Source organism: Eulemur rufifrons, chromosome 17 (genome assembly GCF_041146395.1).
Source record: "Eulemur rufifrons isolate Redbay chromosome 17, OSU_ERuf_1, whole genome shotgun sequence".
NCBI classification, from domain to species: domain Eukaryota; kingdom Metazoa; phylum Chordata; class Mammalia; order Primates; family Lemuridae; genus Eulemur; species Eulemur rufifrons.
This window is the reverse complement of record NC_090999.1, coordinates 66,658,349-66,675,157: the sequence shown is the minus strand read 5'-3', so window position 1 is coordinate 66,675,157 and position 16,809 is coordinate 66,658,349. Positions and strand designations below refer to the sequence as shown.

Below are 16,809 nucleotides of genomic sequence, written 5' to 3'. Positions count from 1 at the left end.
CTCTCCCCCATGTCCCCTTTCTTCCTGCCTGGAGTGTGGATTTGATGCTTAGAGGTGCAGCAGTCATCTTGTGATTACCAGGAGAAAGCCATAGATGCCTGAGCAGAAAGACAGAGGAGCCTGGGGCCTGGATGACATTGAAGAGCAGCAAACCTGAGCTCCCTACTTCTGCACTTCTTGTTGAATGAGAAAAATATGCCTCTGCGTGGCTAGGCCACCATACTTGGGTTTCTCTAGCTGGCAATTGAATACAACTGATAAAAGGTGGGAAAGCACTGAGCCAGATCCTCTTACCCCCCTGATGGACCCTGGCCCGGAAGAACCAAACCATCCACTCTATGAAGCATCTTTGCTTCTTCTCTTCCTCTCACCTGGTTATGGACCTGCACCATGTCCACAGTCTCTCTTGTTTTACCCTATGAGATAACTGCCAAGTTCTACTGCTTTGCTCCTAAGCACTGCCACTAGCCTGGCTGAGTCACCATCACTTCTCACCTGAACTACTGCAATGACCACCCCCCACCAGGATTACTCTGCCTCTACTCTCTCCTCTCTATGACATGCCCTCAACACAGACTTATCTTTACAAAGCATAAATCAGATCAGAACCTCCCAGTGACTTTCTGTTGCACCCGAATAAAAGTGTAAAGTCCTTACAAGAGGTTCCAAGGTTCTACACGATCGGACCCCTTGTACACTCTCCTCAGTACACATTAACCTTCTTTTCTCAATCAGTCCTGGTTTAGAGCCTTTGCACTTGCTGCAAGATGTTCTCACAAACAAACCACATCTCAGTTTAAATACTTCCTTAGCAAGACTGTGTGGCTCACTCATCTAAATCAGTCTCAGTCCCCAGCTACACTTTCTATCACAGCATCTTGTTTTATTTCCTACACAGCACTTATCACTTACCTTGCCCGTGTCCTTTATTGTCCTGTCCTGGGTGTCTCTTCCATCATATCCCACCACTATACATTCAGTGCCTAGTGCGGTGCCTGGCACATAGCCTGTGGTCAACAAATGTGAGCTGACCAAATAGACCATATTTCTCAATTCTCCAGACAGACTTGTTCCTTATTCCTGCCTCCTGGATTTGAGTCATGCCATTCTCTGGGCAATGTACACCTTACTTCCTCTCTCCCAACCCCAATCTCACTCACATTTCCTTCTGGCCCCAGACCAAGGCTCACCTCCCTTGAGAAGCCTTCCCTATTTCAGCCCTCTCTGCACCGACCATCCCTTCCCCTAGCACATACGCGTGTCTGTCTTACCACAGTCATAGCCGGCCCCTCCTCCTAGTTATTTTCCCTACAGCTGTTTATGCCTCCGAATCCTGTCTTCCCATCTCTGCTGTGATTTCCTTAAAATAGCAGAGCTTTCCCTTCTTTCGACTTCCCCACGGTTTATTGGATTTCTCCTGAATGGTTGCTGAAGCACCTGGCAAAGAGCTGTAACTCATAAGGAAAGCACCACAGGAGACTGTACATGACCTGAGCAAGGTCTTACCTTTGTTCACCATCAGGAGTTCTGTACGTGCTTTTATAAAACCCTTCAAAGCCATCTGCTAACTTGGCCTGGAAGTCAATATCCACGTAGTATTTCTGGCCAGGCATGAGTTTTTCTGGAACCAGCAGTGCAATTTGTTGATGAGTAGGATAACTCAAAACATGCAGCTTTTTCCCTGGTTTCACGTATCTCGAATCTTCCTCTGACTGAAGGGTGGCATTCGTGATCTCAAGATCTTTGCTGTGCAAGATGATAAATTGGGTGGCATCTCTGGCCAAGACCTCAATCTTTTCAGATGCAACAAAGTCCAGAGAGGTGAGATTGGGGTGGATTAAAAGGTCATAGTGGAGGGGAGTGACCGTGTTGGGGAGCCTTAGCTCTGGCCAAGGAAATGGTTCCCCATTGGTGGCTACTGGGAAAGCTCCAGGATCCTTATTGGACTGATAACTAGATGGCATTGAGAATTGAGAACAAATGCATATTTTGGGCAAGATGACTGCTAAGCAGTAAAATCCTATGTAAATATTAAATATTGGTTTTCCGTGTGAATTAACCATTGCTGCAGAATGGAACACTGACTCTGTTCTCTAGAAGACAAGTTAATATCCAGGCTATGCCTATAGTTCTCTGTAGCACTGCATCAGCTCCAGTTATGACACACAGGATCTGAGCAATATGTTTCAATAAATGGATTTAATCTAGAAGGAAAAAAAAACATTTATAGCATGAAGAAAAAGATTTTAATTCACAAAGAAAACCTATCATCTGGTTATTACAAATAAAAGTTATTTAGAGCTCAAATAACAGGACCCTACTTTAAAATTGCATTTAACGAATTTCCTCTGCATTCCTGTGCAATGAGCAGAAGGCAAGTGTGTAAATTCATTGCATCTTGAATGTTTTTAACATTTGGTTACATCCCTTTAAGAACATGCCTGAATGCCTGAAAGTAAACTGTGCAATATGTCTCTATTTTGTCTTAATCAGTCCCCAAAGAATACCCTATGTTCTTTGGATACCAGATATCATTATTGTTACTGATGGCATTGAACTTCACCTCTTCAATAAATAACATCATCTGAATGACCTTATTCTATGGCTACTGGTGTAAAGAATGCTGGTCTAGGTAGGTATTTATCCTCCATTTATTTCCAATATATAAAAAGCTGGGGCAGAGGGGAGGTGGAGGATGAGAAACTGTGTAATGAGTACAATGTGCTGTAATTGGGTGATGGATGCCCTAAAAGCTCTGATTTCACACAATGCAATATATGCATGGAACAAAATTACATTTGTATTTCCTAAGTTTATACAAACAAATAACAACAATAATAATAATGAACAAAACCCAAATGCTTTGATTTATTGTTAGCCCCACCAAAAGCAGAACTTTTTCATTGGAGCAAATAATTCTATTTGGGAATAGAGGAGTAAGTGAGTTGGCCAGGTGGCTTCCTTTGCTAGTAAAAATATTAGGAATATAAATGTAATGGAAAACTTTAATAAATGTGTTTTGGGTACAAATTTAAAAAAAAATTCCAATATATCAAAAGCCATGGAAATGAAATTTGCATTTATAATATTCTAACTGAAAATATTTTAAAAATTGTTTTGGTCCTCTTCACGTTATACTACCATTAAAAACACAATTAAATCAAACTGAATTTACTGCCTGAATAGAATTAAGGCAGTTTCCTCCTACTAGAAGGGTAAAAGTACAAAAGATATAAAATTATGACAAACAATGTAGTTAATTGAGGTGATTCAACTCTGTCTCCCACCCTGCCACCTTCCTGCTCCAACTAAAACCCATGAATAGTTGTCTTTTGTCTTTTCTTTTTTTTAACCATTAAAAATTTCCTCAGGGCCGGGCACAGTGGCTCATGCCTGTAATCCTAGCACTCTGGAAGGCCAAGGCAGGAGGATCGCTAGAGGTCAGGAGTTCAAGACCAGCCTGAGCAAGAGCGAGACCCCGTCTCTACTAAAAAATAGAAAGAAATTAACCGGACAACTAAAAATATATATAGAAAAAGTTAGGCGGGCATGGTGGCACATGTCTATAGTCCCAGCTACTCGGGAGGCTGAGGCAGGAGGATCGCTTGAGCCCAGGAGTTTGAGGTTGCTGTGAGCTAGGCTGACGCCACAGCACTCTAGCCTGGGCAACACAGTGAGACTCTGTCTCAAAAAAAAAAAATTTTTTTTCCTCAGAAATAATTATACAATTACTTCACTTTCCAATGTGCAATATTAATGCAGATTAATGGGTATTGTTAAAGGAACAAAAATACAATAATTTTAAATAATGACGCTTCTCCCTCCTTTTAAAGACAAGCATTAAATTACTGCTATCAAATCTCAATGTTCCAAGAACCTCTGAAAAGTAAAGTCAGAATTGGTTTATTAACTTGAATTTCTGATGGTTTCAAAAAATAAGATGGTTTATTCATTAATTCTTGGGCTTTAGAATCAGAGTGCCCAGATCCCAACAGTAGCTCCACCAAACTTACGTGTATGATCTTAGGCAAAGTTTCTGATTTTTTGAACATCACTTTCCTCCCCTTTAATACAATATAATGATTGTACCTTCCTCGTGTTGCGAGGATTAAATGAAATGACTCATGTAAAGAAGTGGGCACAGCACAGCAACCAGCATATAGGAACCATGTAATGAGTGTTAGATATTAAATTATTAACGTGGTCATAACTTGTATGCTGTGGCCTAAATTAAGAGGCAGCTCTGCCCCTACTTATAGCTGACACTCCCAGAGTGTACTTTATTGGTAACAGTGGAGAGAAAGGCTTTGATATTTATTCACATGGTCCTTAGCTTTAAAACTGGTAAGAATTTTAAAGGCCAGTTAGCACAAATCCTTAGTGTTCAGATAAACTGAGGGTGAATGACTTTCCCAGATTCACACGGGAACTTTTTAAGCAGAATCTGAACTGATGGACAGCTCTTTGACCCTTAGCCTAGGGGACTTTCCATTATATTGCCCTGCACCTTAGATAAACATGCCGGAATTGAAGAGGCAAGAATTGTAACACACATTTGGGAAAGGCTAAAAGACCACCAAAAGGGAGTGAGTCAGTTAAGCAGAAAGTCTTAAATCAAGTCCATCCTCACTCTCACACACTTTCCAATACAGCAGTGCCAGGTTCACCCGCTTTCCCCAGAGCCTCATCTAAGATTACAACATCTCTTCAATACAGCTCTATAACTTCAGTTTAGGCCATTATTCTCACTGCAAAAATTCTAATTTTAAGACAAACCCAAGAGAGACGTTGATTTGTTACCTTAGTCCACGCTGTTGCAGATTTTAATGGAAGGAGTTTATTTTTGCTTTCACTTTCTATTCTAAGATTCAAAGCTTTACATACTTCCTGATTACAGTGCTAGCTGGTTCATTATCATGTAGGTGTAAATGGGGCTGAGGAAGAAAGCTTTATTCCAAAAAGCACAAGAAAACTTTCTGTAGAATGCACCAATAATTGGCTTCAGAGTAGAAGCCAAACCACACTGCAGGGTAGGATGTGACTCTAGTATCCCCAGCAGCTGTCGGTCCTGCTGTTTTATCTCCCCCTTCCCCTTATCCCTGAGTGTAACCCAGTTCATGTTTCTTCCTGCCAAGTTATTTGAAAACTCAATCTTGAATTTCTCACTGTGCTGTGTTCTTAGCACTGTGAAATCTGACTTCTGTCCATCCATCGCCCAAAGGTAACTACAAGGTTGCCAGTGGCCTCCCAGTCAGCTTCTGTGGCCTTTCTCGGAGGTGATTATCCTTGGCTTTTCCATGTCTGTAACCTCTTGCCTTCTGGGCCCCAGGGGACTGTATCTCACCCTCAGCTCCTTATCTGTCTTTGTCCTCCCTGTTCAGAAAGGCCTCTACTTCCTCTCTCGCCTGAACATGGGCCTTCCGCAAAGGCGAAACCTCTGCCCTTTATTCTTCCCTCTCTTTATCCTTTTCGGTGCACAGGTTTAGCGTTTCTCCTGTTCTGATTGCTCCTTCGGGGGTCCTGCTGCTGCAGCTGCAACAGCCTGACGGTCTGTCTTTACAGGGATGTTTTGTTAACAACTCAATGTCTTCTTTCCCCAGATCAGGGCCCTTTGCTTTAACTTCACCTGCTTTAACCCTTCCTCCACCATCTGGGATTGGACCCTGTGGTTATTTTGATTCTACCTGTCTCCAATTTGTTAGCAAGTCCTATTGATTCTTCCTTTTTAGTCTCTTTCTATCCAACTTGGAAAAAAAATCCCACAGCGATTAAAGTAGTCCAGGCCCTCATCGCTCCTCACAATGGCCTGCTAACAGGTCTTCAGGCTCCTTAAGCCCTGTCCCCTGCAGTCTGCTTGTACAGTGTCACCAGATTGATCCTTTCTACTACTGCTTGACCATGCCTCCCCCTGCTCGAGACCTTTCCATGGTTTTTCTGTTTACACAGAGAGACAGGTCCCAGTGTAGATGTAGAGACCACGGGTGGCCAACAGGAAGCCTGTGTGCCAGCCTACAGTTGTTTTGTTTGTTTAGATCACAGTCTATGAAAAGGCAATACACCCGCACAAGTGTTATTCCTGAGTGAAATAGAGCAAGCTTAGCTCTTACTGTCTCACGGACCCTCTTCACACGCTTGTGTTACATGCTGAGCCCTGCGGTGCACTTGTGTTCGCAACCTGGGCTTTGGCCCAACATCACGTGTTGCCATGATTAGATCCTAGTTAACTCTCAAGCTTAATTTTTTTCTCTCTTTCTGTATTTTATTATTTCAACCTGGATGAACAATTTGACAGAGTAGAAAGGATGAAAGCAAGGTGGTAACCTACATCTAGAGTCAGAGGCACAGGGCTAAATGGGAGTGGCATTTGCCTTGTGCCTCAGGGTGGCATTTCATGTAGTTAGAGGGGCACCTCAGGGCGCGGGGAGATGGCTGGAAATGGGTGAGTTTCCAGGGGAACAGGGAAAAGGGGACCAAGAAGAAGAGGCCCCAGGGGACTATTCATGGAAATTTAATTCTGCAGGTATTAGGGGGAGGTAGGGGAAGTATAGGAAACTGGGGATAGCTTTGTGACATTCCTTGTGACAGGATCCGGCTGAATTGTGAGTGAGGGGGCGGGTAGGGTGGGGAGGGTGCTTGTGTGTGTTCTCAGAGCTCTCCCCTGCCCATTGGAACAGAAGTGGTGATTAAGAACGAGGAACAGGGCGATGGGGTTGAGCTACAGAATCCTAGAAGGGAAAGTTGAGTAGATCTGAGGACTTCATAGCTTATTGAAACAGTTGCCCACCAAAAGGGGTTCCTAACTTTTCTTCTTCCTGATAAGAGGATAAGCTTTGGGATGTTTGTTGCTTAGGGAATTCACACCTCATTTTTTCACTTCATTGAGTTCTCTGAACTGTCACTCAGAGAGACCCTCCTTGTTGGCTCTATATAACACGCTAGCCCTCCTCCCTAAATCCACCCCAACACCACCCAGGGTCTGCCCCCTCAGCCTGCTTTATGTTTTTTCTTAGCATCTCTCAATTCCTGATTATTTCACTCTATATTTATTTTTTTTTTTACCCATGTCCTCATCAGAACATAGCTTTTTGTAGGCAGCGACTTTGCTTGCTCACTGCTGAATGCCAGAGCATAGAGCGGAGCCTGGGTATAGGAGACTCTCAGTAAATATCAGCTGAATTGGTGGCTGCATTTAGATCGCCCAGTACTTGCTCCATGCTTCGGGCACATCAGCGTACTTTCCATTTCTGGATGAGCCAGTGTTTTCTCATTTTTACTGCAGCTGCTACTCCATGTGACATAATGTGTCTATGTAACACCCCAGGGTCCCTATGTCACAGGGTAAATGCCTGCTCCAAGAAGCCACCCTGGAAGTGACACATGCTTCCTTTCCAGTCCCTAACTATAGGCATTTGTTGTTCTACAGGCCCTTACCTTAGGCTAACATTTTTGTGCTTCCTATTGTTCCTTAAATTATCAACTCCTTCAGGCTCTGGGCCAAACACCAGGACTCCAACTCTTTCCAGCACCTATTAGAGTGTTGTGCACATTGTAGGCCCTCAGACAGGTGAGAATGAATGAGTTAGAGTGAATTTTCCAAAGAGATGAAACTTAATTGTCAAAATGTTTTAAAGATTTTATTAATTTTTAATTAAAATCTTTTAAAAATATATTTCAAATGTTTCCATCCCCTTAGAGTGTTTCCCACAGATTTAAATCTTAATGATTTCAGTTTTTTTTTAAATTATGAGCTGAAGTGAACCTAGAATCAAGAGAATTGAATCATCTTCATAACTCACTTCTTATCTCCAAATTAGACACAATGATACTTTCCTACAGAAGATTATTGTCAATCTCAGCATCAATTCAAGATAATATGTGAAAAATAGTTTATAAATGTTTTATAAGCTTTAAAGTTGTTGACTTGCATCAGTTATCTTTATAATAATAATAATCAGTGATTGTGTTATATTATAATAAAGTACTGTCCTGGAGGCAAAGGAGATGTAATAAATAAATGACTCCACGTTGCTGTATCTTTTTTAATCCCTATGGATACTCTACAAAGTTTATTTCAGTCACCCCATTATTATCAAAATTTTATTTACCTTCTGTTGTCATCTTTAGCTATCCTCCATCTCCTCCCTAGACTTGTTTCAAAGTTGTTTCTTCTAATGTATTGCAAGCTGAAAAATTCACAAATGAAGCCAGTTGGGTATTTTTTTCAGGCACTCAGAGGCCTTAAAAATCATTTGCTAATGCCCTCTGTGTTGCAGGTGGGCAGATTTCAAGATAAATGAAGCGACAAATATATCCTGACAAATAAAATGTCATCAACTCTCCTTCTCCGTTTTTGCTAGTGTGGCCATTGAATTTCCTCCCCTTGACGTAGTCACACCTTGGCCTTTGTCAATGCTAGATTTTTGTCACTCTCAAGCCAGCCAGCTTAGAGTTTTAAAAACGGCTTCCTGTTCTTTGTCTTTCATTTCTTTTCAAAAGGATCTCTAAAAGTACTTCACAGAATTATTGCTATGCTTCCGTTCATTTTCAAATAAAATAGAGGCAGAGTCTATAATATGGTTTTTAAAAATTTTTATTTAAAGAAAAAAATGAAAGTTTATGCTAGTACAAGGACTCAAGGCCTTCTGCAAAATATGAGGGTTGGGAGGAGGAATTCACCTCGCAAATGCATTCTATAGCTTCTTTTAAACTCATTCAGCTTCAGTAGAAAATTAAAACAGCATATTCTCAGAATTTTAAATCAGTAACTGACAGAAAGATGATTTTTCGAAAACTGTTTTCTTTTTTTTTTTTTTTGAGACAGAGTCTCGCTCTGTTGCCCGGGCTAGAGTGAGTGCCGTGGTGTCAGTCTAGCTCACAGCAACCTCAAACTCCTGGGCTCAAGCGATCCTACTGCCTCAGCCTCCCGAGTAGCTGGGACTACAGGCATGCGCCACCATGCCCGGCTAATTTTTTGTATATATATATTTTAGTTGTCCATATAATTTCTTTCTATTTTTAGTAGAGACGGGGTCTCACTCTTGTTCAGGCTGGTCTTGAACTCCTGACCTCGAGCGATCCACCCGCCTCGGCCTCCCAGAGTGCTAGGATTACAGGCGTGAGCCACCGCGCCCGGCCGAAAACTGTTTTCTTTAGCATGCTTTCCACAAAACATTTGTTAAAAACGAAAACAGAAGAATGCAACAATAAAAATCTTATATTGTTGAAGTACAACCGAATATTAAACAAATCTGACATTAGACAGCTTAAATTGTACCACAATGAAAACTTTTATTTAATAGCTAAATGAAAAATTCAGGTGTTTCTGTCATTTTCCAACTAAAGCTTACCTAAATAACTGATGACACGTTTTCAAACAGGAAGTACAGTTGCAAAATAAACCAGAGTGATTCTGAGCTTGTTAAATACTTTATTTTGAAAGTAAATTTTTATGCTTCCAACCAACAGATAGAAAGCAACTGATCAAATGAAATCAGTATTGTTTTGATGTCTTACTATTTAAAGATTTAACAAAAAATTCTAAAGGAACTTCCACTTCTGGCCAAAGTAGAGTAGGGTATCTGATTTATCCTCTTGCTTGAAACAGCCCCCCCCCCCCCGCAAAAAAAAAAAAAATGGACAAAAAGACAGGTAGCAAGACAGTGACTATCAGGGAGCCAAAGACAGTGATCCCTGAAGAGAAGGAAACTATTAAGGCAAGCTCTGCAATTTTCCCAGCTTACTGTCTTGAAAGAGATTCTAGGCTGCTTTGAAGGGAGAACTGAGGCAGAGCCCAGCAGACCCTGAGTTGAGGAGATGGAGCTGAGAGGCTGAGAGAGCAAGGAAGCTAGAGTTCATAGGATGAATACCAAAGAGGGGGGTGGATTTGGAAACTGCTAAGGGTTCCCCTTGAGTATTCAGCTGATCATAAAGATTAACACACGTATGTGCAGAAAATAAGAGAGCCAGAGACTGAAGCTCTGGAAAGGATTGGAAATAACAATGCCTGGTGCTCATGCAGAGACAGAAATAGCGCCTGTGCCCACCTGTCAAACTGGAAAACCTCAGGATGAACGGGCCAATGGGCAGAGCACACCGACGGGTCTTACCTCAGCGGTGGGGAGCAATTAGTCCTAGATAAATCTCTGCTCTGGCCTGCCTACCGAATCTTAAAAGCAAGATCCACATGGATCAAACTGTTCCCAAGTAACTTAACTGTGTCCAAGCACAATGTTCAAGAATATTGATGGTAATAAAAAAAAAAAAAATCCACCACCCAACTAGGTAAAAAGGTGGGTGGTTGACTTTTGAATAAATTGGGTTTCTTACTCATCGAAGCAAGGGAGAACACACACAAGAGGAACCCTGGGGGCAGCTCAAGAGAATATCAAAAAGGGATCATTAGAGGATGTGTTAGGTGGTTTGGGGGAGGGCTTGATGCAGCAGTGCTTTTAGATGTTCCCAGGTGGTGGGGTTAATTCCATGATTGAGTATCTTAATAAGAAGGGAAGACTAGACTAAGGCTTAGGCTGGATTTGGTAAAGAAACAGCAATCACTCACATTAGTCAGTCTATGGATACGTTTGGTCATTCTGGTGTCTTGGACAATGTTCACGTTTGCTGTGTTCAGACACGATTATGCAGTGGGCTTGTGTTTGTCTTGACTCAGTAGAGTCACTGAGTGGTTTCTTTCTAATGTTGATATTCCATGAAATTGTTTATGTTCAATAGGAGAACACCGAGGCTGGCCTCTGAATGCCAGGTCAGCTCCTGATGTCAGGGACTGCTTTTCTCATTACTCTCTGCTGGTCTTGGGCTCAGTTTTTGCACCCCTGCTCCGGCAAGTCTGTCAAAATCTAAAGCAGCTTCTCAGTTTCCTCTTTCAAATCTGCAAACACCCCTGGGACATCCCGGAATCCCTTGCTCACCTCTTCCAATATCCATCCTCTCTAGAATCTTAGCTCAGTAAGTCTTCACTATCTATTTAGTCTTCAATGCTTTAAAGATGTTTTTATATTTTGTCAGTGCTTATAATTGTCTTCAGTGTGTAAATTAAAAATAAAGTCCCAAGCCCCTCCACTGACTGAACACCCCCTCTTGGCCAAGGAGATCCCAGAAAAAACTTAAAAACCGAGTTCCCAGCCATCACAGGATGGGAGGCTGAACACGCCTCGTTATGCCCCCTCCCTTTTGGAGTTAGATGCAACTAGTGACCAGCATTAATGTTAAAATAGAGATCACAAGATTGACAAAGCAGACTGTTTGTGGCAGTAATATACCAAATTATAAAAAGAAGCTAAGGCCATGCAAGGCAAAAGTTATGTCACATCTGCAGGCCATCAGGTCATTTTGACCCAGTGTATTGTGGCAAACTGACTCTGACATAATATCCTTATCTTAACTTGAACATTCCTTTCTGCCTTCTCTAAGTTTTAGGCAGAGGCTTACTCCTTTAATCAACTGCAACTTAAATAATCTCTGAATCTGAATCTACCTATAATCTGTAAACCCCTGCTTCAAGATATCCTGTGTTTTTTGACTGAACCAGTATATACCTTCCTTATATTGATTTATGTCTTTGCCTGTAATTTCTACCTCCCTGAGATGTGTGAAACCAAAGTAATCCAACCATCTCAGGACCACTTACTCAAGACTTCTTGGGTTTGTGTTTTCCCCAGGCCACAGTCACTAATATTGGCTCAGAATAAACCTCCTTAAAATATTTGACAGAGTTTGGTTTTTCCCCAAACAAGTGGGAGGGCTGGTGCAATTGCATAGTTCTCCCACCACCAATAGAATTATGAAGCCTCCAAAAAGGGTCTTCTGGGCCTTTTGTCTGGACCCCCAACCTCATTGACCAGAACCATTTCAATCTGGCTAGATGTTGATCACCTTACAATAGCTCCACAGGGTTGATGGTCAAACTGTTGAGTAGTTTGCACACACTTATATTTAGCTTTTCCTGATCCAACACTCTTCATTTCTTTCAGCGCTTTCTCTAAATGCTCCAGAGTCACCTGACAGTGTTTTTGATATGTAAATACAGCTACAAAACAAGCCCTTTGGACAGCTCCTTCTTCAAGCCAGAGAGCTGCTCCTACCACACTCTTCTGTAGAAATTCTGAATATACCAGTTATCCTCTAACAAATATGTAAGCTAAATAAATGTGGGTGGGCTCATGGTTATACTTTCGAAAATATATTGAGGAAGCTAATTCCCAGCTTTTATCTAGGTGGAAAGAGGCTTCCTCTTTCCATGGGTGCCCTTTGCTTGTACCTCCCTGAAGCCAACACTTGGTATGAATCTAGTCAGTGTAGGCGAGAGGGTGATGGGTATATATCTTTAAATAAACAGTTATCAACTGGAGAAGTAATGGATTACAGCCATTTCTATGCACTTTAATACCTAGCTTTCTGAATTTTATTGAAATTAACAAGATAAGACTGGTCGCCTTACGTTCAGAGCAAAGCAACTTTGAATAATCCCAGTTATGAATTTTAAATTCCAATCAATGTCATCTTGTAACCAACCAAATTCTCTTGAGAGAAGAAAGCAAAGCAGCAGGAGCTTCATCTAGTGGTAACACGTGTAACTACAGAGAATCACAGGTTGTAGAGCTAACCCCTTACGCAAACATACATCCTGTGGCAAATCACACAATCCAACAAGCAATTAGATACTTTTATCTAAGCACAACCCAGACCTAAAATAATCAGATTTATAAGTAGGCTTGGATTTCTGATAGGTGAAGTTGAGGACTGGGGGGTCAGAACTTCTACAATTCTGTTACTAAACCTCATTTAGATGCTTGAATGATTACGTCTTAGCAGTATAACCTGGGGCAGTGTATCTCACAGTGTGCCCCACCCCCTCCAACAGCAGCATCCTGAGCATATGTTACAAATGCAGTTTCTCAGTCCATCCCAAACGTAATTAATTGGAAACTCTGGGGCTGGGGCTTAGAAATCTGTTTTCTAACAAGCCTGCCAAGTGATTCTGATAAAATGTGAGACCCACTAGCCTAGGGTCAGGGGTTCAGGATCTTAAATAAAACAGCCTCTCTTTATGTCCCAACTCAATTTCTTCATGTCATTGTGACCTTGGGCAAGACACTTTTTCTCTAAGGTTCAAGTTCCCGCTTACCAAATGTTGTAATAGTAGTACAACCCCCACAGGGTTGTGAGAATCAAGAGATACCTGTGTTTCCTTAGTCAAAGTTCCCCCAAAGAGAGCCTAAGGCAAAGTTTAGGTGGTAATGCTTGTGACAGGTTGTATTTTCCAAAGATGGTCACCCTGACACATGGCCCATCCCACACGCTCTTACTAGTGAGGTCTCTCTTTCCTCCCCTTGAATGTGGGCAGAAATTTGTAACTGCCTTCAGTAATATGCAGCAGAAGTGACTTTGTGTTTATAGCTTCTGTGCAAGTGGAGTGGGGGAGGGGTGCGAGCGGGCAGTGCTGACTTGTGAGAACTGATTGTATGCATCTCTTCCCAACTTTGGGTTCAGTGACTTCTAGTTGGTACCCTAAGATCTACCACACAGAGTATTAACACAAGGGAAATTAAAAAATTATACAAAGTAGGACCTTTTTCCCACAAGGAGAGCTGGTTGTTAAACATTTTCCAGACGCTACCACTTCTGCTTGGCGCCGGCCCGTGCCTTTTCTCTCTCTCTCTCTCTCTCTCTCTCTCCCTCTCCCTCTCTACTGGTCCCTGGAACCTAGCCATGAGACTACAAGGAAGCCCAGACCAACAAGGAGAGACCACTTGTGGTATTCTAGCAGACACCCCCAGCTACTACTTCCAGGTGACAACCAGCATCTACCACCAGGCAAGTGAGTGAATGAGTTTCAGATCACTCCAGCCCCACCCTTCAAGAATTCCAGCTAAGACTCCAGACATTGTGGAGCAGAGAAAAGTCATCCTGGCTGTGCCCTGTCTGAATTCCCTGCCTACAGAAATTGTGACAAATAATAAACGATTATTGTTGTTTTAAATCACTAAATTTTGTGTTAATTTGTTACGCAACCATAGGAACTAAAACATGGGGTGTAATCTCAGGGAAGCAAGAGAGGGGAAAAGGAGGCAGGGAGGAAGGTAGGCAAACACAAGGTGAAGTACTATGAGCTGGTCGCCAGGTAGCTAGCAACCAATTCATAGTATCTCACCTGTCTACATCAAGAAAAAGTAGCTGGTTGCGTGGTCCTGTGGGACATCCCCAGAGTGGCTGTATGGAACCACTGTGTTTCAGAATGGTATATTCATGGGGTAAAGGGTGGGCAAATGATCAGTTGGCTCCTTCCCATCTACTGTCTGTCAATAGTGCATTAGCTCCCCAGCATTCCCTGGTTGTGTTAACAGGTCCCTCCCGGCAACTGCGGAGCCTCTAGGCTGGCTGGTGCTCATGCTCGAGGTCTGCTCACTAGAAAGTGCCTCTTGGTGGCTCCCAAGTTTGTTGTGGCTGCAGTGGCAGCACCTTGGGCTTTATAGTTGCAGGAATGGCATTGGCTACTGCTAAAGGCAACCCCAGCCATTGGAAGCAAAACACGCATCTGAGGCCTGGTGGGGCCAGTGGGGCTAAGCAGAGCTAGGATGGCATATACACTGGGTTGGACACACATATTGAATAAATATCCTTAATAAACATTAATTATAATTATTACTATTAAAACCATACATTACAAAGACTGATGTCTGTCCATTGGTATTTTTTACCCACACAAGTGTGTTTTTGTTGCTGAAATTAATATGAATATTGAATGGTGTAGGGATTAACCTAAAAGTTGGCTCTTCTAAGCAAGAGTCACAGGGCAAAATAAGGGATGCATTAAGAGTATAAAGAACTTATGCACATATTATTCATGGAGTTCAGGTCATGTTGACCCCTAAGAGGGGGAAGAGAATTCAAAGAATATGATCACTTGGCCAAAGGAGAAAGTACAAGCTTAGTATAATGAGAGAATAGGGCATGAGGTCGGAGATATTAAGCATGTGGATGACATTATTATACTTTACTGGTCTTCTAAGCTAGTAACTATATTTCATTTTCTAGTAGAACCATTCGTAAATACACAGAAAAGTAAGGTTACAAATACATGTCACTGTTGGTGTGCACAATTGATAGATTGAGTATGGAAAAAGTGATTTAGTGTGGGGCTTACATAGGAAAAATACACACAACTAACTTTAAATCAGTCTGGGTTCAATATCTTTGAAAGAGAAAAGTTCTTGGCAAAGCTCGCTGAAAGCAATGGGGTTTGGAAGACAGTATTCCACTCCATGTATGGGCCATATATAAATGGAGGTCATTCATCCATTCAAAAACTATGTATTGAGTGTGCTCTGGAACTGGATTAGGAGGTGTGATGTGGTAGATGGTAATGAAATTAAACCTAAAAAATAAAGGAATATAATATACAGTACTGGCGTGTCATAATTAAAACCTAAAGTAAGAAAATACTAAAAATAGTATAGTTACCTTGGTTTTTTGGTAGACTAAAAACACTTGAATTATCTGGTAATTTTATTTATTTTCTACTACTGATTACCAATTTAAAAAACAAAACCTCGGATATATTGCTTGTAGAGAACAAGTAATTATTTAGCAAATATTTCTATCTGGTTGTTTTGACATTATTTCTGTAGCTTGCTAACATGAAGCAAATCTCCCATTTCCTAATTTGTTTAGAACTAGTTCGTACTTTAGAAAGCAGTAGGACTTTCATATACACATTTACAATAGAAACAAGAGCAAAATCCAACAGGTTTCATTATATCAGTGGACATTAGAAATGGAGAAAATTAGCTGGGCATGGTGGTTCTGGCTATAATCTCAGCTTCCTGGGAGGCTGAGGTGGGAGGAGCCCAGGAGATCAAGACAAGCTTGGGCAACACAGTGAGACCCTGTCTCAAAAAACAAAAACAAAATGAAATGGAGGAAATGGATTTCCCTCCAATCCTGTCTTGGGTGGATGCTTTAATCACTTTTTTTTAAATAAAAAATTTCTATAAGATGCACATTTTGACTAATTTTCCTGTGTCTATAAGAATATTTAGAGGCCTTTCCTAAAACTTGGATAAAAATTTCACTTGTTTAAAAGATAAGGAGGATAGAGCAGGTCACACATCAGTTGAAAGGGAAAGAATCCAGCATTCTGTCTGGGACCATATCTCATCGCTTCAATTGTATTTGTTAATTATTAGCTAAAAGACCATAGGGAGAGTTCTAGAAAAAAGCATACAAAAGATAGAGAACAAAAATAAAATGTTAGCTTTAATCCAGGATTAGATCTTAATGTTTTTAGCTCTTGGTTCAATTCCCAAATCTCTTACAAATTATTAGCCTAGATTTGCATATATCTATCAATGAGGTTCCTATTGAACACACACCTTTCTATAAATTGGACTTCCGATAAGATTTTTATAGTTTTAACCTATACGTATATAAGTCACTTTTAAAAAAAAACAGTATTGTTCCCTGTTCAACCCATCAAATATTTCCAATATTCTAAGCAAATTATTATTGAGCTTGCATCTTCAAGATACTCAAATCCAAACTGTGAGGCTTGATACAGTTGACTGAAAGGTGGAATTCGTTTTCAAAGCATTGTATTCCTCCAAGGGATTATAAAAATATTTTGTGTAATCAGTGGACTCAATATTTGGCTTTACAACTTCATTTTGGGAAAAATAACCTTAACACCTTCTACTATAGCTGAAAAATGACTTCTGTTTATCATGTGATAGCATATTTCTGTGCAATTTGTACCAACTTGATGCACACAAAAGGTAGCAAAGTAAACCTGAGACT

General features: G+C 41.2%; 1 protein-coding gene across 1 annotated transcript in view; it reads right to left on the bottom strand.

The window, feature by feature from the left end:
* Positions 1–2,075, bottom strand: part of ERAP2 (endoplasmic reticulum aminopeptidase 2) — a 36,537-nt gene extending 34,462 nt beyond the window's left edge. Inside the window, exon 1 of the mRNA XM_069492297.1 lies at positions 1,507–2,075. Within this exon, the coding sequence (XP_069348398.1) occupies positions 1,507–2,063 (557 nt within the window). The 5' untranslated portion in view covers positions 2,064–2,075. The remainder of the gene's footprint in view (positions 1–1,506) is intronic.
* Positions 2,076–16,809: the final 14,734 nt, after the last annotated feature.